Genomic DNA, 24,271 nt, shown 5'->3' with positions numbered 1-24,271 from the left:
CTCCTTGCGCCTCTGAGGGCCACAGAGGGCCCGCCCTTTGCCCGGGCTTCGCCCGGCGTCCCGCGAGGCGGAGCAGAGCGCAGCTTTAAAGCGCCTCCTGGCGCACTGGTGGCGTGTCAAATGCAGCGCCGCCGCTGAGGCTGCCGGGAGGTGTAGGCCCGGGGCGGCGGCGCTGTAGTCCGGAAGAAATGACTCCTGGCGGTGGCGGCTGCAGTGGGGGCCTCCTCGCCTCCCCCTCTCCTCAGGTAAGTGTCTCCTGTGTGTCCCCCCGCTCCGCCGAGCAGAGCGCAGCTTTAAAGCGCCTCCTGGCGCACTGGTGGCGTGTCAAATGCAGCGCCGTCGCTGAGGCTGCCGGGAGGTGTAGTCCCGGGGCGGCGGCGCTGTAGTCCGGAAGAAATGACTCCTGGCGGTGGCGGCTGCAGTGGGGGCCTCCTCGCCTCCCTCCCTCCTCAGGTAAGTGTCTCCTGTGTGTGCCCCCGCTCCGCCGAGCAGAGCGCAGCTTTAAAGCGCCTCCTGGTGCACTGGTGGCGTGTCAAATGCAGCGCCGCCGCTGAGGCTGCCGGGAGGTGTAGTCCCGGGGCGGCGGTGCTGTAGTCCGGAAGAAATGACTCCTGGCGGTGGCGGCTGCAATGGGGGCCTCCTCGCCTACCCCCCTCCTCAGGTAAGTGTCTCCTGTGTGTCCCAGGCAAATTAATACAAAGTCCTGATGATGATCCCAGTTCATTAGGAGCCAGGGATCGAAACGCCATCGACACTTTTAGCAATTCTGTATTCTTTTCCATTGTGTTTAATTTTTTACAGTAATTGTCTGTCCGAACTTGCTTGAAAATTGTGTTAACCACATGGCTGCTAGGCGTTTTCCCGTCCTGCGCTAAAAAATCTAAAACACCATAAATCATGACGAGCTGGCCTTGTCATCCGCGCACGGCAGGTAAGCGCCATGACGAGCCCAGCTCGTCATTAGCTTCGAAGGGGTTAATAATGCAAGGGACAGTTGGCTCCCACGTTCTCTTTGCCTGATATTCTTTAAACCCTTTTTTCCTTTCCTATTTTTCTCACTCCCGAACCTTGTTGATATAGCACTGATTGTAGTCTATATTTCATTGATTTGTTCATGTTCTTAATCCTACGGACAGTACAGTTTACAGTCAACAGACTAAAAAACAGCAGAGCAAGAAAAAAACGGCACAGTACAGTTTACCAACAGGAGGGGGGGTGCAGCAACCTCACGAGGTGACAGCAGCTGGCTCAAAGGCAGGCATTTACAGGCAAGGGTTGCTCGAGGGGAGGCGATGGGACCGAACGGTATCCCGGTTGAATTCCTCAAAGCCACTGCACTCGGTTGGCAGTTTTCTCACCGCTATTGGTTGTGTCCGCCTGCGTTGAGACAATCTCGCCTGGTGCCCTCCTAGCTCCCAGCAATGGAGCTAAAGGATGACTAATTCCTACTCCTGCTCACTAATTTACCATTGGCAAGCTGTGTGTGAGTAAAACTCTGCAATTGGTGAAGTTCTGCAGGAACTCTCCAATAAAAGCATAACGTGGGGTTGCCAAAAACTTCACAAACTACCCAAGATTCAGTGGACATATTTCACCCTCCCCTATGACCGTTCCAAATTAGATCAGGTGCACTCATTTGTACAGACATTCTTGAAAATGCTAAGCATAGCATTGAAGACTATTTACAAGCTCACCTAGGATAAAAAAAGACACTTAGAAACAGTCTGCCTAGGAGACAAAAAAAGACATTTAAGAAGCGCGATTATGCACATGGGAAACTGAAACTAGAGCTCTAAAGAGACATTGAACTTTCCTAGATAGGTATTTTGGTAACTGAAAACCGAACTCTTAAGAGATACTTGAATGGTTTTATTCAATAAGTGAGAGTTTGGTGATTCACTGGAGAAAGGCCGACCAAGTACATACTTCTGTCAGTAGGAGGCAAAGTTTATCAATGAAAGTCTCTGAGGGCCCTATTCACAGAATGAACTTAAGACACAATCCTAAACTTACTACTATTTTGGTATTCACAGAATGCACGTTTTACTTTTGGCATTCACAGAATGAACTTACTACTTTTGGTATTCACAGAAGTTAGGATTTTGTCTTAAGTCTGTCTTAAGTCTGTCTTAAGTTTGTCCTAAGACAAACTTAAGACAAAATCCTAACTTCTGTGAATACCAAAAGTAGTAAGTTCATTCTGTAAATGCCAAAAGTAGTAAGTTCATTCTGTGAATACCAAAATAGTAGTAAGTTTAGGATTGAGTCTTAAGTTAATTCTGTGAATCAGGCCCATAATGATGAATTGTCTTGAAGCGCAAAGGAAGATATATTCAGAGGGAGATCCAGGTGCAGACAGCGCCAAGAGATTTGTTGGTCAGTTTGCTTTATTGTTCCACCCCCATTTCATTGGTTGATCCGTGGTTTGCCTTGACGTGTTGGCAATTCAGAGGAACACTGAGGGATGTGGTAGGAATCTATTCATAAATCTTTTCTACCAGGCCAGAAATCGTAGGTTATTGCTGATGATTAGACATCTACCTTGAGGTTTGACAATTGCACACCAATCACTGTAAAAATGTATGGTGCATGCACAATTCTCTGTACAAATTACTACAAAAGCGCTGGAACAGCAGAACACAACTGGATGTTGAGCACCGTGTTTTGTTTAAATGCATCCTCACATCAAGATTAATGTATTGACCCATTTCACTCCAAAATATAGTGTTGATGGAGCAAGGTTTTACACTTAAAGTGACTTTCTTGTACTCAACCCTCTCGAAAATAATTTTAATGTACTAACTAACATGTTTTGTCATATTAATATTGCATTACACAACATATTAGGCATCTAGGGGAAGCTTGTCTATGTGCTTTTACTAACTATAACTCGCTTGTATTAAAATGGCCACTGCTACACGGAATTTTCGACTGTGCATGCGTCTGTCATGCTCACATGACATGCTTGGTGGGAAAACTTTTGCTTCTGCGCAATAGAACTAAGATGGCTGTTCTGTGTCCTAACGTGCAAGAAGCTTGCATTACTGCTTTGCTAAGCTGTTTGTTTTTGCTTAACATCTAATGTAATAGTTTAAATAAAAATAAATGGGAATAGAGTAGAAAAAAGTGGTATACAGTGCAGTCATATATTCTGTGTCTCTAAAACTGTTTCTTTTCTATTTTTACATGTTACGTATTTTAGGCCTAAATACACTGCTGAACTACATCTTTGGAGAAACTGCGCCTGTGCGACAGAAGACCTGGAAAATATTATAACTAGGGTAGGCTTAGCTGGTTAGTTTGTCCGACTTGCCCAAATAGCTGACCTGTCACTGACCCAACGCACTCAATAGGTGATCAAGAGCAGAGTTACTGGTGGAGCATTCTGTCAGAAGATATGATAACCCATTCGGGGTTCTGGGAAGGAGTTCGATGACCCAATCAGGGTTCGGCTGTTAGCTGCAGAGAGAGGTGTGACGCAGGCGTTGCACTTTAGCTGTGGGTGCCGGCCTTAGCCAGAGGTGGTCCTGTCCTGATCCAATTTGGTCTGTAACCTGTCCTGATTTCTGATCTGCATCTGTTCTTTTCTGCTGGCACCTGCATTTTGGGATTCTTATCCTTTGACTCGGCCCGTGGCCAGGGTTGGTCATCACACCATTTTAGGTAACTATAAAGTGTGGATTTGTCATTGTATTGTTTCCCTTCTTTACCCACCCTTTGTCTAAATGCCTAACGATATTTCCTCTCCAAATCATTGGCATATGTTTATATTTAAAATCTTTATCATACTAAATAAAATAAGAAATAATTGAATTTATGGTTTTAAAAAACTTTCACAAGATTTTTCTTAGATAAAATAACTTAACATTTTCCTGAGTTTGTGGTTATTTATGAAATGCTAAATGTTATTGTTCTACCTATTTTCTTGCTAACTCCCTTGATCCTTTAGGTCTATGGGTAACGGTGGCTTGGATTGGTAAGACAAATTTGGTATAAATCCCAAATGGTAAAATCCCAATTGATCGAGTGTAGGTTTACCTGTTTAATGTATATATGGATATATGGGCCCAGGGGAGTATGTTGAGCAGGTGAGCCTGCGCTCTATCAGTTTGAAACAAAGGATTTGCATTGTGCATAATTACACATAATCTGGTCGATTTTTTGGAGCTCTGATTCGTTCAGTAGGGCAAGGCTGCAGCTGTATTCGATGTTGAGTTCCAAAAGGGTGGGTAGTTTCTTGCTGAGGGTTCACCAAATCAGATTTTCTGCTGCAGAGGAGTTCTGAGTGAAATAAACCTCAGTTCATAAGCCAGAGGTTTCCTCATGATCCGATAGGCTGGGGTGGTTTGACCCAGTCCCTGTGAGCTCTGGAAGTTTAAAAATGTTCTACGTCCTAGGCTTTGAGGAGTGGTAGAAGAAGTCTAGTTAGAAATTGCCAGTGGTCCCAGGACCTCAGAGAGAAGACTCAGGGGTCAATACTCTCTCCAACAGAGGCCATCAGCAGGGTCTAGGTCAAGTCCAGTTGGTACTGGTCAACTGGGAAGTTCAGGAAAAGCATCTTTTAGTTTTTTATAGCACTGTGGTTACATAGGAGGTCAACCAACTGACCTTTAGAGTCAACTCCTTGTCCTGGGTACAAGGGGAGCAGGTCCAATCCTTCAGGGCTTCTCTGAGGTCACATACAGCAGGCCTGATCGTCTCTCCTTCCACAGATCCATAAAGGCGTTATGAATTGGGTGTCTTGGTATGCTTCTTTTATGCCTGGTACAAGCTAGTGGGTGGTGGGAGGGGGACAGGCTCCTGAAGTAAAGGATGCAAAATACAGAAGGTGTCCTGCACCACTTATCTTTTGGGATACCTAAACTTGAAAAGATATTGTGAAACAGGCATGTAAACTATACTAAAGCCCTCATAAATAAAAACGAATATTTCTCTAATGTGTCGTAGTGTTTCACCCAGTGGTTCCCCCTCTGTGTGCCTCAGCACCCTGGGGCGCCGTCAGGGCCAGCCAAGGGCTCTGTACACCAAGCACGCAGTGTGGGGAGCCGCTGCTGTAGCGTTTCATATGAACGCGGGAGGACTTTTTTTTAAAAAGAAAGCTAAAGGTTCTTTTAGGTCAGATAAATGATACACACACGACAATATGTGGAGGCAAATCTTTTTTTCAAATTTAAAAAACATCTTTCATGATTTAACTTGTGAAAAGCCTATTTGCTCACGTGAGCTAAGGTTACATATGAAAAAGCCCTGGGAATCATCAGGCTCTGGATGTTTCTGTAATCGCTCAGATTTCACGTACAATAAAAGTGATTTGCTTGGCAATAGCCACTAGATGTCAGCAGCGAATCATAAAAAAACAGAGGTTCTGATGCCAGCTCTTCAGAGCTTGTGACTTAAGACACACGTGCTGGTAGTGGTTGTAATGAACATGCAATACATTAATTGTGCAAGGGCAGCTCAAAAAGAAAATCAAACTATTTGTTGGCAACATTTCGCTCTGTTAAAAATCTCCAAAGTAAAAAAAAATGCTTTGACAGAGTGTGGTGTGTGTTCTCAATATGCCTCAATTCTGGAACACTTTGGTGTTGAGAAACTGAAGAGTGTTTCTGAGGGAGCAGAAAGGGCACATTTCCTTTCATAGAGAATGAACATGGATGCTTTTCATGAACCGTAAAGAGTACGCGCAGGTTTGATTCAGACCTCGTTCCTTCTGGATTTCTGTTTATGTACCTGTTTGTATTTACTGTTTGACTCCTCGAAACAGAGTGGGTCGGATTGGAGGTGATCAGACTGCCCAACCATGGGCCTTTCTGCAGAGGGATGCTCAAATGTGTGCCAATTGTAATTTCTTTTCTTTGTCTGAAGGAGAAAAAAATGGATGTCGTAATGCTGATAACGTGAAAAGATAGTGCTGTGGTTGCAGGGGAGGAGAGTGAGGGTAAGTGGGGGTTGTATGGTGGAGGGGAGGCATGCAGGTGGTGCATATGGAAAGCAATGGAGGACCGTGGTGAGGACGAAGGAGAAGGCGTCTGGGAGGAGCAGATTCAGGATTCCTGATGCAGAGAGAGGCAGGGTGTGGGTGGCTGGCGGTGGGAGACTGCAGATGAGAGCAGTGTGGAGGGAGAGCAGGAGAGATCAGATTGGTAGACTCTGGGGCCGCTGGTGCTAGTGATGTTTGATTCACAAGCACAACTGTTCAGACGAGGTATTTTCAAATGTGATTATTCACAGCACAATTGTTGTTGCTCATTTGGCTGGTACTGTTGATAGGGATTGGCAGTGCCAATGGGTCTGGCTTGTTTTGAGTGTGTGTTCATTTTCTGTGATGAGTCTGGATATGATGGTGGAGGGTTCACAGAGAGCGCTTGGGTGCTGCTTTGCTGGGGGGTTGCCTCGATAATGATGCATTGCATATTGATTGTAGTGCCTTCATCAGCTTCATTCCGGTTGTTTTCCGGGAGTATGATTCAGCTACTACCAGGGCCGGTCTCGCATCCCCTCAACTGCCGAGGAAGATGTGGGATGGTGGGGAGCCACGGCCAACAGCCTGTGGGTCTGGGGAGCCACGGGTCCAAAAAGTTTGGGAACCATCACTGCTTTGTGTGCCATTCATCAGAGGCAACAGTTTTAAACAGGAACTTAAAACATTCATGCCAGCCAAAATCTCTAATGACAAAAGCCCTGGTGGTGCACTCTGCTCCATTTGCAGAGTTTGCGAAGTGTTCCGCACTCTGTGCTCTGGGAGTTCAGAAAGCGGGGAAAACCAACACTAGACCACCTCCCACCGAGATTTCTCAATACGGGCTGTCTCTGATGATTGCAACCACTTGCATTGAGAAACCATACTTTCGTGTTGAGTAAGTTTCCACACAAGTTGAAAATCTATTTGAGCACCAGATAAAATCAGTGCCTTCTTGCGCTAAGCATGGTGCCATTCGCATGGGACAAACACCCGGCACTGAAAACCAGCACGAACAGTGTGACCTAAAGCACTCCACCAGTCAGTCAGTCAGTCAGTCAGTCACTCCACCACTTTGGGAACTTTGCTTAACAGAGCACAATTTGTTTAGGCACTTTAGGGAGTTGCGGGTAGCAGAACTTCACGTACTCCTGTCAGGTCTAAATGACAACGCCCATTGTGCACCAAGAGGCCAGTTAGTTGCCACGTGCACTTTCTATGTAGAAAAGATAACTTCTCCTTTGTGGCCGTGTTGCTGAATTTGGATTTCTGACGCTGGTGATCCCGGTTAGCCTCTCCTGACATTTGAACGCTTTCAGCACTTCAGACCGCTACCTCTTGCCGGACCCGCTTTGCGGGTCCCGCTGCGCGGTGCTGTGCTGTATGTGGATATTGGTGAACAGAACTGGCTAAAACGCTCTGAGGGCATTTCAAAAACAGGGCTGCGAGCGCGCTTGCAGCAGGACTCTAGTTCCCAAGAGTCCCTGCTGCTCACCTCACTGCAACCACCTGATGACCCTCTCCCTGTTGGCCACGCCCCCTTCCTACCGTTTAAAGCCCTTGGACACTGACCTTCGCTGGATAACTTCTCCTTTGTGGCCGTGTTGCTGGATTTGGATTTCTGACGCTGGTGGTCCCGGTTAGCGTCTCCTGACCTTTGAACGCTTTCAGCACTTCAGACCGCTACCTCTTGCCGGACCCGCTTCGCGGGTCCCGCTGCGCGGTGCTGTGCTGTATGTGGATATTGGTGAACAGAACTGGCTAAAACGCCCTGAGGGCATTTCAAAAACAGGGCTGCGAGCGCGCTTGCAGCAGGACTCTAGTTCCCAAGAGTCCCTGCTGCTCACCTCACTGCAACCACCTGATGACCCTCTCCCTGTTGGCCACGCCCCTTCCTACCGTTTAAAGCCCTTGGACACTGACCTTCGCTGGATAACTTCTCCTTTGTGGCCGTGTTGCTGGATTTGGATTTCTGACGCTGGTGGTCCCGGTTAGCGTCTCCTGACCTTTGAACGCTTTCAGCACTTCAGACCGCTGCGCGGTGCTGTGCTGTATGTGGATATTGGTGAACAGAACTGGCTAAAACGCTCTGAGGGCATTTCAAAAACAGGGCTGCGAGCGCGCTTGCAGCAGGACTCTAGTTCCCAAGAGTCCCTGCTGCTCACCTCACTGTAACCACCTGGTGACGCTCTCCCTGTTGGCCACGCCCCCCTTAACCTCCCTGCTATAAAATACCGAACATCACCTCCGCTGCGCGGGAGCGCGCGGGAGAGCGCCGAGAGAAGCCCGGGACAAGGGCGGGACCGACTGCGACCGACAGAGACCGATTGAGGCTGGGCTGGGCCACCCCCCTTTAGTCTGTTTGTTTCAGGACTAATAGAGTGTTTAAAGTTTACTGCTAATTAGCAGAATATATTGTGTTTCCTTCTTATTTTATTTAGGGTGGTACCGTATATAGTTCCCCTAGATAAGATGACTACTAAGAAATTGAGATCAGGAAGAGTTCTAGTTGGTAGAGCCTGTTCTAAAACTAAATCTAACCCCTTGCGAAACAAAGATGGGTCAGCTCTACAATTAAAAAGTAAATGTCAACTATACTCTTTATGGGATAAGGGTAAGGATAAAGTAGACCGGGAGGGGGCCCTCACTAAAATTATTAACACCAACAGTAAAGATCAGGTGAGAGATCCCTCTGCTACAAAAAATGATAGTACCTTATCAGGTATTATTGTCCTGCCCCCTTTAGATGATATATTTAATAAGAACCAAGAGGGAGACCCTGCCTATCTTTCTGAAACCCAAGATAAAGCTGTAAACGTTGCAGATTTAGGTATCACCTCTGTTTTCCCTGTTGTGGCTGTAGTACATAATCTCCCCTCTCCTTCTAAGGCAGATCAAAAAATTCATCCTGGTACTTCTTTCTCCCAGCATATTCCTCCAGAGGATTTCACCCTTCCCGATATAAACTTTGAGTCCCAGAAAGGATTAATTAAAGCACAGAATTCTATTATCTCACAGGATATTGTAGCTACTCCTAGGTTACATCTCCCTAGCAGTACCCCCTCAAAAAACTCTGAGTTCTCCACCCCTGAAATGAATTTATTTCCCAGCCCCACTCATATTCAAAATAAAGACCCCCTAAACTCTTATATACGAGAAGATAATGTAATATATAATTCCTTATCCTCTTTAGAGCGGCTCATCTCATCTATTCTACAGCTTTTGGAAAGATTCGTTAATGGGTCAGATAACGTTTTTGATACAGTAACCCTGATTTTAAAGGCACTGCTGAGTAATAACACAGGATTGGAAGGTGTCATCCATCCAAAAATAATTACCCCATCCAAAAATCCAAGTAAGGAAGGAAATGAGGAAGTAAAAGTAAAAACAACCCTTGAGGTATCTTTACCGTCAGATCCCCTGGTTAAAGCTAACACTCATACTGTAGTTACTTCTGAATCTTCCGTATATAGGAATGAGAATTCAATTAACGGTAATTGTGTAGCTTTTATTAGCCAGGAGATCGAGGCCTTATCACCTACGGAGGATAATTTGACTAACACTTTACCCCCTATCTTCCCCATTTTCATTCCCCAAATAAATAAAGAAACATCAATCCTCCCTGTTTTCTCGGATAAAACTTCTCCGTTAAAGGAGAAAATACCTGAAATAGCAGTATCCAAAAAACAACGATGTAAAAAAAGAAAACCAAACCGTAGATTCTATAAAAAAAGGCAAAGGAAAATTACTTTGAATGTGAACAAGAGCCTTCGTTGGATAATTCCAATCTTGTGGATTTGGACTCTAACCTGTTACATGAGCCAGCGGGAACTTCAAAGTTGATCCCCACAGAGATACAACAATCATTTTTATCTCACATAAACCATCAGCATCTCGACGAGCAGATTACATTAGTGAAGGATAAAAATTCAATTCCAATTATAGATCCTAAACCAAAATCAATTCTTAATCCTCTGGCTATTCCTTTTTCAGATGTAGTTGCAACTGACTATGTATCTAAGACAGTGCCTAAGATTAGAGAAAATGTGGATACCTTCTTCCTTGATTTTATACCTATTTTTGACCCAGACCTTATTTTAAATAGATCTCCATTACTTAACTGCTTTCATGAAATAGAGAGCCTAAAATTGATTCAATCTGAAGATCTAGATGTAATTACACTAATAAACTCAGAGATCGGAAAAATAGCACAGGTAAAATTTTATTGCAAACTGGTAACAAATCACGTCCTACAATGGGCAGATGAATTTCAAATAAGAGGAATCGATGTCGATCCTTTTATTCCGGTTAAAATAGAAAGCCAAAGATCCCAAAAAATGTTAACCTACCAGGGTACAAAATCCGGTCCTTCAGATGGTTTCTCTGCAGTGACCGAAGAGTTAAAAATACGGATATCAAAAAATGAGCGACAGGTGATAGTAAATAATCCGCTACCTATAAAACGAACTAGGGTAAAGGATGCCGATCTGGAGTGGAGTTGGTTGCCCGCTGTTCTATCAGATAAATCTGGTTTTACACCCAGAATGAATTCAGATTTTTAACGATAATTTAAAAATAATATCGTGGAACACTGCCGGATTAATCCAGAGCACCGAAAAGTTGCTATCCTTGCATTCTTTAGAAGCAGACATCATCTGTTTGCAGGAAACATGGCTGGTAGGGAATTTCCCGGTTGTAAAAGATTATTATGTTTTGGAGAGTAATGCTACTCCCTCTACGAGAGGCCGTGCGAAGGGAGGGCTAGCCTGTCTTTTGTCAAATAAAGTCAATTGGAATTATACCCATTATCTAGATTCGAACAAATTATTTCTGTCAATAACCTTAATAAATTTTGCTAAGGATGCCCCTCAGAAATCACTTGTTATAATAAATGCTTATTTACCTCCAGATATAAATTATGATTCTGGTATTAAGACAATTTGTTCTTTTATATTAAATCTTCAGGAATCTACTTTCCCCCCTCATATTTTAATATTAGGTGACCTAAATGGTAAAATATCTAATAGTGCCTTGGAGTTATTCAGGAATAAGGTAAAGGAGGAAACGTTCCTGATACCTAAAGCCATATTCCCAGAGAACATTAAAACAAATAAAAGAGGGAAACTAATCTTGGAGAGTTTAGCCGAAGCAGACTGTATTATAATCAATGGAAGGCTCCCCTCGGATAGTCCCGCTCATTTCACACATAAGTCAGGGAATGGTGGTTCGATCCTGGATTATATGATAGTTGATAGTACCCTCTTTGGTTCTCTGAAGGATTTATCTGTATTTGTTACTGATCTTAGTGATCATAATATTTTGTTTGTAAAATTAAATGTAACATCTTCTCAAAGGGACCTATGGAATATTGGGGATGACTTATTGAACTTTGATAATAAAAAATGGAAATGTTATTTGAATTCAGGGTCCATTAGAAGTTTGACCAATATATTAGAATACACAGCAGAGAACTTAATTCTATGGGAAGGTAGAGAGCTACTTTGTTTTGCGTCCATTCTACATACCTTAAAATCTAAAGTTCAAAAGCCTCCATCAGGAAAGATAATTCCTAAAATTCCCTCTGATCTTCGTCATCTAAATACAGAAATAAACAAATTGGTTAGGGCCCAGTACCTCTCCTTTATTCCCGAACGTAGACAAAGAATATCCCTTTTGAGAAGGAGAAAACGGATAAAGGCTAGATTAAAACGGGAGAAAGAAGATGCCCTCTGGATAAAACTTCGCGAGGCAACTAAGAGCGGGCAGGCAAAGACCTTCTGGTCATTATTGGAGAAGGATGTGGGGTAAGATCCAGACCCTCACCGATATTTATTAATGAGCAGACATGGGTGGACTTTATCCAGCAACTATATAGCAGTAATGGTGAGAACTTTGATGCCGGTAAGCTGCAGGAGAACTTGTTCCCATACGATCCCCCCTCTGAATTGGAAATAGTTGCTGCAATTAAAGCTTTGCGCTCTTCTGGTGCATTAGGCCCAGATGAAATTCCGATTTCAGTGCTAAAATCACATAGTACGTTATGGGGGAAAATTTTATACCCAGTCTTTAAATTTTGCTTTACCAATGGCACCGTCCCGCATTCCTGGAAAGGGAGTTTATTAATCCCTCTCTACAAAAAGGGGCTAGAGATTTACCCCAAAATTACAGACAAATAGCCCTCTTAGATGCCATATGCAAGGTTTTCGCTAAATGTTTATTGAATTCTTTAAATGACTGGATATCAGCGTCTGTAATACTTCCGTTAGAACAAACTGGCTTCAGGAAACAACATGGTACCCTAGACAACCTTACTGCTCTTCAAATCCTGGTAGAAAAATATGTTACAGTTCGTAGAGGAGGTGTATATGGGGCTTTCATTGACTTCTCTACGGCCTTTGATAAGGTGGACAGATCCCTGCTGTGGAGTAAGTTAATTAAATTAGAGATGTCCCCTAGTTTATTAAAGTTAGTTTTTGCACTGCACACAGACACCTGGTCCAGAGTATTAATGGGTGGTGAGAGAGGACTATCCAGAGTTATACCCACAAATAATGGACTTAAACAGGGTTGCCTAATGGCTCCCCTGTTGTTCTCTTTATATATTGCTGACCTCCCTAAGGCTCTATTATCTTCTAGTAATGGTATTGCACCAGTTTTGGGGAGATCTCCAATAGCGTACCTAATGTACGCAGATGATATTTTAATTTTGGACCTCACCCCAAAAGGTCTGAATGGCCGTTTACAAGCTCTGTTCTCCTACGCTGAGGCTCATTTCTTAAAGATAAATATTTTAAAAAGCAAAATAATGTGCTTCTGGGGAAGGAGAAAATCCAAATATGAAAATTATTATTGGTCCATTGGGGGTGAAAGACTAGAAGTAGTCAAATCCTATCCCTTTCTTGGGAAGATTGTCATGAGCAATTTAAGTGAAAAAACCCACACTGAGAACAATAGCAGGAAAGCTCTAGCTCAAGGGAAGAGTCTTATCTCTCTTTACAAAGCGACAGGTAGAAGGCATTTTTCCATACTACTCGAGGTTTTCCGAACTAAAATCCCCGCATCGCTAATCTACGGATTAGAAATAGTAGATATGGCATGTTGGAATTTTTTGGATTCTACTGAAGGAAAAATATTACGTAACCTAGCTTCTGTAAATACTGCAAATTCTACGTCTTCGCTAAGACGAGAATTCGGCCTGCGTAGCTCTTGGGCTCAGGCAGCTGCGAGTGTGGTGCGTTGGGTTTTCAATATTGCTGGAGGAATGCCTGGCACACTGAGGTACCTAATAAAAAATGAGCTGTTGGGTTCCTTTAATGCTTATTCCTCAATTGTAAGGAATTTCCGACAGGCTGTTACACTATTACAGCTAGATGAACAAGGCCTTTTTTCATTATCTGCTGCCCAATTAAAGTTATCCTTAAAGTCTGCCTCTTGGGAGTTGAGTTTTAGAGTAGACAGTGGGACAAGTAAAGCTAAGAGCGGAATGTTCCCTACTGGTAAATTTTGTGAAATAAAAAAACCCCAGCCATATATATGCTGGAATCTCCCTCATGGAGTTAGGCGATTTACCCTTTTGTTAAGGTATAACTTACTTCCGCTGAACTGTCTTTTGTCCAAATGGTATGGTGTTTCAGATATCTGTGATTTTTGTAATTCTAATTCCCAGGATATGTACCATGTTATTTTTGTTTGTCCGGTCCATATGGCATTTAGACGCAAATGGTTAAGACCTATGTGCCTTCAATTGGGTATTTTTACTGCTTTTGATTTTATTGAAGCGATGTTTAAACCTCCAAACGAAATGTTTTGTTTTAAATTGTTTCATTTCTTTAAATGTTTCTTACCACTATATTGATAATTTAATATTATGTAAATTCCCGTTTTTACTCCTATAAGAAATCTTGTTGTTTTTTATTGAATTATTATGTGGACCTCAATTGAGTTCCGTTAACATAAATAAACAAACTTGAAACTTGAAACTATGTAGACAAGTTTGTTGTTTAATATGGGCTGCATTAAAGTCTATCATACCAAATACAAGAATGTTTTGTTCAGCACACATCCTGAACTCAGGTATTTCAAGGTGGTTGTGTATGTGACAATGAAGAAAAAGGATTGCAACGTTGAGTCAAATATTTGCCTAGGCTCACACAGTTTATTCCTGGTTTTCTGGTTTCCCATGGTGCACTTCAGACCCAAGACGGTTAGCTATTTCTTTCCCTTGTTTCATATCAAAAGATAATGTTTTGTTTTTATTTCTTCGCACATGAGGATAGAGTGTGGGTGGCAGACAGAAGTCACATGAAGTCTAAGCTGATTTTGAGCTTGAGAGTTCAATAGAACCTTGCACTGAGCCAGAGTCAAGAGCCTGGCTTGAGCTTGGCACAAGCCTTTGGTGGCTGTATGTCCTCTATCACATAATGAACATTAGGAAGAAAAAGGCATATGAAGAACATGTCTTACAGCATACAATTTGGTGAAACAGGAGTATTAACACCCCATTTGAGGATTTCTTGTTTCAACGTCCATAACTTTCCCACTACACCCATTTTAGTGAGTGGATTATGAGACTGGGTGTTCTCTCTCTCACAGGTAAATTCAAATAATTGTTGGATTACTATCCTCCTTTTTTATCACATACCACCAGTGTTCAGATTGATTTATGTTATTCCAGTCTGTTCAAGAAAAGCAGCAGAAAAATATGCTCCAAAAAACATTCCAGGGGCCTCGTTTATGGAATGACGCATCGCTGCGTAAACGTAGCGATGCAACACTTCTCAGTGCGCACTCCTTGCGACATTCCTGATGCGTCATATTTAATGTATGACGCATCATGTTGCAAGGAGTTACAGATATGTCAGTATTTCTGACGTATCTGTAAGCGCAAAAGTGACGCATTGCTGGAGGGTGTCACAAAAGTGACGCAACTCCAGCAATGCGTCCTTCTACATGGGGCCAGCCCCATGTGAACGGGCTTGCGTCAGTCTTACACCTGCTGTGAGGCAGGCGCAAGATTTTGACGCAACGGCGTCCTAAAAGTGACGCAGTGAAATCTCATAGATTTCACTGTGTCACTTCTATGACCCTTCCTTGCGTCAATACGCCCACCTGCATACATTATACCTGGCGCAGGTATAATGTGGCGCAGGGGTATACAAAGTGATGCATCTACCGAGATGCGTCACTTTGTAAATATGGCGCAACAAGGCGCATTTTTTACGCCACTGGTGAGTCACAAAAAGTGACCCACCGGCGGCGTAAAAGTGACGCACAGCCTCATAAATGAGGCCCCTGGTTTTTACGGAATCCTAACAGAAAACCAAGCCGACAACATCCACCAGAATGCGGCTTTATGGAGGGTTACCGTTGTTCAATGTTGAATGCTTAGTGCATCCAACCAGGGCTCCATTACAGTCAGCCTCAAACTTTGACATTGTCCCGGTCATGCGTAACCAGATGTCCCATGGTGGTGCTTTGAGTTTTTAAGCACTAGAAAGTGTTTATTCATTACCAATTCATATCTCTGGTTCCCTACATTGCATTTTTGTTGTTTTGGTGTCTATTTATTCACACAATATAACCTATTTTTATAAATTGTTGGATTTTTATTGTGTTTTGTGTCTTACTTATTCAATGTATTGGTGTTTTAAAAAGATTTATACAAGTGTCTCCTAAGTTAAGCCAGTCTGCTTGTTGCCAACTACCAAGGGTTGAGTAACAGATTAAATTATTGAGACTCTAACTGAACCTTTTATTGGGTTAGTGGCCTTATTTTTAGTGGCAAGTCACTACTTATTACTACACATAGTCCACTTTCCAACATGGCGTTTTTGTCCGTCCACCTCAGTGAACTGCACATCTTCTTGGGGGTTGTTGTCAAGAACTTTTATTGTACCCTCTACCTTAACGAAGCCTGTTTGTAAACACTCCTAATGTTTAAAGATAAAAACTGATTAGCAAAAGGCTCTATTTAATTACAAAGTAATAACTAAGTGCTACCTTTGTATGCAGCATAATACAATATCGTAAAATCTGTGACTTTCCCAGAAACTAGGGGGCATATTATCGAGAACGGGTTTCAAATTATCGCCACTTTGGTGGCAGGAAACTGCCGATAATGTGGCAATGATGGGCTTGATAATATGCACTTGTGAATTCCCATAGAATGTATAAACAAATAGACAGGAAGGGTATAACAGGCTACTCTCCAACCCCTAAATCACAATTTACAACAACAAAAAAGCGCCTATTGCTGTGGATTCCTGAGTGACATTGTACCTAAATAAAGAAACACACAGTGAATAAACTAAATTATATGTGCGGTCAAAGAATTGGGAGAAGAAGAAAAAACTATTTCCTAAACGAACCCTCACTCACCCTAGTGGTGACATGCTTCATCATGGGGTTCACCACAGCAGGAACCGAGTATTCCCTCTGTGTGCTACGACGCCTGCGATTGCAGTGGAGCAGGTATTATAAAAGTGTGAAGTGATATAAGTGATCAGTGATGAATGAATGATGTGGTAAAAGATCACAGCTGGACCCCGACAACTTTATTAAAGGGCCAGTTGTTCACATTAAAAACAGTGAGATCACTTGGTGGTTTATAATAGAACCCCAGTGACCCGGTGTGAGTGGTCAACATGTTTTCCCACAGAATCCCAGGTTCACACCAGAACTTGGGCTTCTATGGGAGTTCACAAGGGCATATTATTAAGCCCATCACCGCCGCTTTAGCAGCAATTTCTTGCCGCTAAAGTGGCAACAATTTTAATGCTATTCGTCATAGTATGCTCCTAGGTGATTAATTTAGATGACAGTGTGGAATTAAACCCGCAAAATAACTCCATAAATCACAGCCCACACAACGTACATGCTTCATTCCCCTTATGCCCAACTTACACGCCCCTAACCACACCCCACCCTGCTGTTATCAATTTCTCCCTGCCTGCATCAATTTGACTTTTGGTCTTACCACAGACAATACTTGTGGCCTCTGGAAAAACGTTTATGAATACCAATGATCTAGAGGCAGTTAAAAGGAGAATGTCACTTTTGCTGAGAATGTAGGGTTAAATATATGTATCGAACCAGAGCACCTAATACACTCCACACTACAATACTTTCCTCCTAACTGCAACATGCTGTTAATGTTTTAAAATTAAAACACATTATTGAGAAATGTTACCATGGCTGGGAGTCAATCAGCAAAACCCATTAGACATAAAATACATTTATAATTTCAGTTTTGAGACACACATGACATAGTGCAGCAGCTGCAAATACTGCACTGCGTGAGAAGGAGAGAGAGGGAGAGTGCCATATTTAGAGAAATACAGCACTCTCTTCCCCTCTCCCTTGCACCGGCAGAGAAATGTGCTCCTGTGTGCCACAACACACCTTTGCGCCACAGTGCAAGGGTCTCTCCATGAGTCACGCATAGGTTTTGTACTGGAAGAATAACCTTCCAGTTTAAAATACTATGATGGACTAATTTTAAACATTTTCCCACTGTTTATATCTGCTGTACAGTGAAGCATACTTGCTAAGTCAGAAAATAAAGAAGAAAAAAAAAGATTTCGCCTTCATATCGCCTGGTTGAAGCGTGCACTATTTTCTGAGGCTAAACCCTGACTACTTTTTTATGCAATTAGGGTTTAACATAAGAGACCTTAGGAGGTTGTTTGGGAACGATGTTGCACTATCCATGTAATGCCTCTGTTAGCGCTAAGTAATGCAAAGCAGCGCTATGCCCGGCTTTGTGTTACTTCCAAGTTATTTCCAATTCTAAACAGGTTTAGCCTGGAAAGTAAATAAAAAGATATTTCGAACCAATTTGCATCACATTTGAGACACAAACAAGGCCCCCTAGTCAGTTTATTATTAGTGCATACAGTCAATGCCAACTTGTAATTCAGACTCAATAGTTAAAATTATTTGCAATGGGCCTCGATGTCTTTCAACACAGCATGGCATATGTAGGGCTTTGATAGGCAGGACTCTTGAGCAAATGTATTGATTTTTTTTCTCCAATTGATTTAGATAGCAAATGGCTTGCCAACAGGGTGAAACTGACTCTAGTGCTGTTGAGTCGTGGCCGGCATAGCTTGCGGGTGGGTGGGGTGTGGCCGCGAGGGGAGTCATAGGCGGATCGCTCAGGGGGGATCAGGATTTTTTTTTTTTTAAAGTCTTACCTCGAGCCGTATCCCGTGTCTTCTCTGCTCCTCTCCTGCTGTCTCGGACATGACCAGGAAGCTAGCAGCCAGGCCCCCTCCCCGGACCAATCACAACACTGCAATGCTCCATTGTGATTGGTCTGAGCGTCATGGCATGGCGCTCAGCCAGGGGCTAGAGGGGTGAGGATGTTCTCCATGCAGGCTGGGGTGGAGCCTGCATGGAGCAGGGGAAAGAGCGCACAACTGGTTGTCAGGAGTGGGTAAACCAGAAGGACACAAAACATAAAATGACAATACCTCTAAGTTGTTTTTATCTTATGTTTCTCCCTGCTTAAAAGCAATGAGGCAACGCCCCTCCGCCAGAGCGGATCAGCCACCCCTGGTGCTATTGACTGATGAAAAGAACACTCCAGGCATCATTTAGAGTTTGGTGGATGGGATTCTCCGTCAGAAACATGAAGGATATTCCGTTATGTTGTTATGTGGACGAGTCTTGTGGAGTGCAACAGCTATAAAAAAAATGGGCCTCCCGGCGCTGATAGAAGGAACCAACTAAGAAACAGATTCAACTAATGTGCAAATCATTATATGAAAGGCGAGTCTTAAGTTGTTTTCTCAAACTCAGCAGATTCCTGCTCCCGCCCACCATATTACAAGAGCTTTATATATCCATGGCACTTGTAAAAGGATGGACGGGACATCCGTCACGTTAGTGAAGTAGTATCCTGTTGGACCCGGCCCATTAGGCAGGTTCACCCCTAGACTTTTTGCGTTTTCCTAGCCTATTTATGGAACCTGGTGTTGGTGATTTTAGGCCTCTGCGCACTTTTTCACTGTGGTACAGTGTAAAGTGCTTGAGCTCTCTGTGAATGAATGGCGAGTGACCTGCCCTCCCATAGGAATGAATGGGGAATATGTATGCCCATGGTAGTTCCTGATGTGTGGGGAGTGCAGGGGCGAGTTTGGTATGTATCAACTCGTGAGAGTGAATGCTGCAAAATGATGTATGCAGCATGACTGTGTCTAGTCTAGAAGTACTACTTTTGGAAGTTGGCATATTTGTGTAGGTTGTTGCTAGCGTGTGATTGGCTGGTGAGCCTGGCCCAGAGTGCATGGGCCTGCTTGTGGATTGACTGTCTGGTTTGAGGATGACAGGGGCTGGAGAGCCCAGGAGGTTGTCTGAAGTCAGCCCATGGATGAAAGGCAGCATCTGCTGCCAGGGAAGTTGGAGGAGATGGCACCTGATAGTGAAGGGCTGTTCCTGTGTAACTACAAAGCTGGCTCCACCTCCCGCTGGGCGACTGACACCTCTGTCCCTGATACTGAAGGGGACTTCCCTCTAAACCAGTCCAGCTGGTTCTCACACTGCTTGCTTCAAAGGACTTCAAAGGACTTCAAAGGACTTCAAAGGTTTTGCACTGTATAAGAAGGGGTTGTATCCCCTTCCAAATTGTTCTTGTTTCTGACTTGAATCTACCAGGGGCGGGCGCTGCCCAGCCCCTGGATGCCTGGAGGACTGCTGGGGGACTCTTCCTGCCTGTCCCCTGCCTGCTGCACTTCCTGGAGGACTCTTGTGTGCTGGGGGCTATGCTGCTCCCCCTCCTAGGACTGCTAAGGTCCTGGACTGCTGAAGGACTTTTGGCTTGCTTTTGCCAAGGCTTATGCTAGCCTGGAAGTGCCTGGAGGACTTTGCTGCTGAGTGCGCCTGGGAGCGCTTTATTTTTAAACCCTTCTTGGTCCTTGTAGCGCTGGGGGAGCGCTGGATGTTGTCCCTAGCGCTTATGAGCGCTTCATATGGCTGTAGCGCTTGGAACGCGCTGTATTTGGATTATAGCGCTTAACAGGGCTTCCGCGGACTTGCCGCTTATTTGTCCGTTTCTATTTTGAAGCCGGAGCCCACCCGGCATTACCTTCGTGGAATCACCGCCGCCGGCCCGGCGATCCGAGGCGCTGCACCCGCCTCCCCACTGAGGGCCGCGCTGCCATTGGCGGCCCTCGAAACCGGAAGTCAGGCAGGCCCGGCCGTGACGAAGGCGGGGCCTGCCATGGGGCGGAAGTGAGGCGACGAAGGAGCATGGCGGCGCCGGTGTAAGCAGGACTCCCGTGTCTTGGGGAGAGCCCTGCTGGTGACCTGGATGATGTTGCCGGTCTCCCGTGATTGAGAGGGAGACCGGAGAAGAGGAGAGCCCCGACGCGAAGGCCGAGAGCAGCTGAGCTTGCAGGCGGGACTCCGTGATGGAAGAGGAGCCCCGCGCTGCACAGAAGAAGAAGCCGCCGCCCGGAGGAGCCCCGCCCAGGAGAGCCCGGTGAGTTGAAGGGCTGGGGGGCTCCGCGTGGGCCACTGTTGGTGCCTGCTGAAGGCACAGTGACTGCGAAGAGTGGCCCCACTTGGCAGCGGGCCGCTCCAGCACCTGGGGGCATTTTTAAGAAGTTAGAGTCCCCCGTAGGGGACTCCACCGTGAGTGGGACAGAAGAGAGGAGGGGCGCCGGGACACGTTGTCGGTGTCCGCCCCTCCAGCAGCGCGAGCTCGTGCCCCTTGTTCGTGGGGGGGCCATGAGAGCTTCAAGGGCGGCCCCGGTTGGCAGCGGGTCGCCCCAACGCGTGTAGAGCCCCGAGAGGCTCTTTGCCCCTATCGTTGTGTTCAGAGCCATGGAGGCTCTAAGGGGGCAGATTTGTTTTACGGGCCCAGAGAGGCTCGAGGTGCCCTACGTGATTTGAAGAGCCTGTGTGGCTCCAGCATGGCGCAGTTTGCGCCCAAGGGTCAGTGAGGACCCTGTCGCAGTTTATTTTATTGCGATGCCCAGGTGCCCAGCACTTTGTGGGCACCTGCCACGTTTAGGCTTTTTGTACTTTGGACTGGCGCTGCATGGCAGCGCGCCCTGACATTGGACACAGGGCATCCTTGCCCCAACAAGGCCAGTTGGCCTAGGGACTGCCACAGGTAGTGGCTTATGTAGTGTAGGCGCAATGTGATTTCTATGCTTTTAAATAGTAATTGCCTACTGTGTGTTTTTGCGCTATTGACTTATGTTATGGCACCTCTGAATGTTTATGCATTATGTGTCTTCCTTTCCATGCGCTGCACCTCTGAATGTTTAGTCATCATGTGTCTTCTTGCGCTGCACCCCTGAATGTGATTTTATTGCATCATGTGCTCTATTCTTAACACCTCTGAATGTTTAGTCATCATGTGTTTCTCCTCTGAATGTGTTCATGCATCATGGGTAAGGTGTTCTGGTTTATGCCCCTAAATGTGGTTATGCTTAGGTGGTTGTCTTTTCTACTCCTCTGAATGTAGGTTTATTACATCATGGGTAATGTATCCTTTCTTAGACCCCTAATGCTGTGTGATACTTAGGTGGTTCTTCTTTCTTAGTACAGGTGGTCCTACTAAGGTCCTGGTTCCTGTTACCAGTGGTTACTGGTGGTTATCTTTGATTATTATTTTATGTTACATTTATTCTTTATTCTAGAAGTGATTTGATATTCTACATTTTATCTAGGAGTTCTATATCTGATTTTGACAGGCGCCCATGTGGCCCTGTCTTGTGTACATAATCCCTGTGAATATTGCCCGTGCCAGTTGGCACAATGTATATGTGTGATTTTATCTGATGTGTTTTTACAATACAAAAGTTATTTTTATAATAACCTTGTGTGGAGTCCCTTCTGTGGTGTGCCTAGTATGTTGTTGCTGTTGTGCGCTGGCGCAAATGCTTTACACATTGCCTCCGAGTTTAGCCTTACTGCTTGTGCCAAGCTACCAAGGGGGTGAGCAGAGGTTATCTTGGCGTGTGACTTCCTTGCCCTGACTAGAATGGTGGTTTCTGCCTGGCTTTGGCGTCAGCCTTAGCCTACCAGAAATAGCCAGTTCTAACATATCCCTTCCGTCAAACTCTAAATCAGGCTCCATGTTCTGGTAAACATGTGTCCTCATGAATCCGTTTACGTCACAATGCTGAAGTATATATGCAACTATATTCAGTCATTTATCGTTTGCAGAATAAATGTAAATATTTACATTTCAATGCACAAAGGGTTTGCAAAAACACTAATCAATCTGTAATTTTAAAAGAAATGCGCACAGCATATTCAAGTAATGCACAGCTCAGATGCCGAAAAGAGACAACTGAAAGGTGGTTTACAGTGCCGAAACAATGAGATTGGAGGCAGAAAAAGATCTGGCATGGGGGTGATGGAAAAAATACAGAACATCTTATTAGTTGACATATTATGTCAAGGTTTGACTCTGTGAATGTTCTATGTGAACTTTATCAGTAAATCAAGGCTGAAGATATAGCAAGGTAATAAACAGTGCGCCTATGACGTCAGTCACCATGACGTGTTCCTTGTTTACAGTTTGCGCTCACAGGTCATGTCAACATTTACATGTTGAAAGGCGGTTTGGTCCAAGATAACCATCATATCCTATATTACGCTGATTCGCCCTGAGCGGGATGTGTCACAACATTGCAGAATGTCGAAACTCGTACGCACTTCAAATAAGTGGCAATTTAGGGCCAGCATGCCAAAGACGAGAAAAGATAATGTCATATTGCATTTACATTTGGACCAATACCTGTCAGCATTCGATTATTGTATTTTGGAATGTCCAGCCGACAAATTGAAACCTGGGGATGTTTGCAATATCACAACTGCAGTTACAAAGAAATTAAATAGAGAGATCTAGGATATACAAAAAGTTGTCTATGAATATCTTGAAGTATGCGCAAAATATTTTCAAAAATGATATAATAGATGCACGTAAATATAGCTCCTTATGCATCCACTCCAAAACATGTATTCCTTCACATTAACTAAAGCCTTTGAAACTCTTCTGGGAAGCCAGCACCTGTTTCTAGCGGAATGTGTTTTTAGAATTCCTTCTGCACATCACCTTCCTTACTGCAGCTTTGACTTCCTTGTTTCTCAAGCTGTAGATTAATGGGTTTAGCATGGGGATCACCATTGTGTAGAACACTGAAGCCACGCGGTCCTGCTCCATGGCATACTTTGAGCTGGGTCTGAGGTACATGAAGACAAGAGTTCCAAATAAAAGGACCACACACGCCAAATGAGATGAACAAGTAGAGAAGGCCCTCCACCTCTCTTCTGAGGAAGCTATATTGAGGATGGTGTTGACAATGTAGGCATAAGATACTAAAATGAAGATAAGAGATCCAAGGATAAGACCTCCAGCCACAAAAACCATCATGATCACGTTAAGTGAGGTGTCAGAGCAGGATAACTTTAGTAGTGGTGGTTCATCGCAGTAGAAGTGGGTGATCTCATTTGACTTACAGAATGACAACCTGAAGGTACAAATAGTATGTAACAGGGCGTGAAGAAATGCTACACAATAGGCTCCCACCATAAGGCACAAGCAAGTTGACTTGGTCATAATGGTGGCGTAAAGCAATGGTTTACTTATGGCCACGTACCTGTCATAGGCCATCACTGCTAAGAGAAAAACCTCTGTACTACCCACGCCTACAAACAAAAACATCTGTGTTGCACATGCTAGAAATGGAATCGTTTTTTCCTTTGACAGAATGTTGGCTAGCATATTAGGGGTTATGATGGAGGAATAGCAGAGATCTATGAAAGACAGGTTGGTGAGCAGAAAATACATGGGTGTGTGAAGAGATGGAGAGATCCTGATCAGAATGATAATACTCAAATTTCCCAGCATGGTGATGAGATAGACATAGAAGAAGAAGACAAACAGAGGGATCTGAAGTTTTGCATCTTCTGTGAGTCCAAGGAGGATGAATTCCGTCAGAGAGGTGTTTGCTCCCTTCATCTCTATTAAAGATGCAACCTGCAGAGTAAGAAATATATAATAAAATAAGGCAAACTCTTCTCTATTGCATCTCCAGTGAGCATATTACGGACAAGATATGCAGAAATGGGAGTAGTAAGACAGGGTATTGCAGAACTGACGTAGAAGGTCATCTTGACTGGGTACAAACACTCTTCCTATGTCTTGAAACCTGTTTGTGCTTATATTGTGAATAACTTGATTATTTAGTCTCAGCAAATCTCCTTTTTTGTCATTTAGTTCTGGTTTTCTTTATGGATAAACACCCCATGTTTAAGGCTTGTGATCAGACAGCACCACCCTGGGTGTGGTAA

General features: G+C 44.2%; 1 protein-coding gene across 1 annotated transcript; it reads right to left on the bottom strand.

Annotated features, from left to right (window-relative positions):
• Nucleotides 1-13,311: 13,311 nt before the first annotated feature.
• LOC147666272 (olfactory receptor 5T17-like) lies at nucleotides 13,312-23,939 on the bottom strand. Its single transcript, XM_086949167.1, has 2 exons — nucleotides 23,034-23,939; nucleotides 13,312-13,353 (listed from the first exon to the last, which is right to left on the bottom strand). Exons 1-2 carry the CDS (start codon nucleotides 23,937-23,939, stop codon nucleotides 13,312-13,314), a joined length of 948 nt encoding a protein of 315 aa, XP_086805293.1.
• Nucleotides 23,940-24,271: the final 332 nt, after the last annotated feature.

The sequence above is a fragment of the Lissotriton vulgaris genome, unplaced genomic scaffold (genome assembly GCF_964263255.1).
Source record: "Lissotriton vulgaris unplaced genomic scaffold, aLisVul1.2 SCAFFOLD_2648, whole genome shotgun sequence".
Taxonomy (NCBI): Eukaryota; Metazoa; Chordata; class Amphibia; order Caudata; family Salamandridae; genus Lissotriton; species Lissotriton vulgaris.
This window is presented reverse-complemented; position numbering and strand designations above follow the sequence as displayed.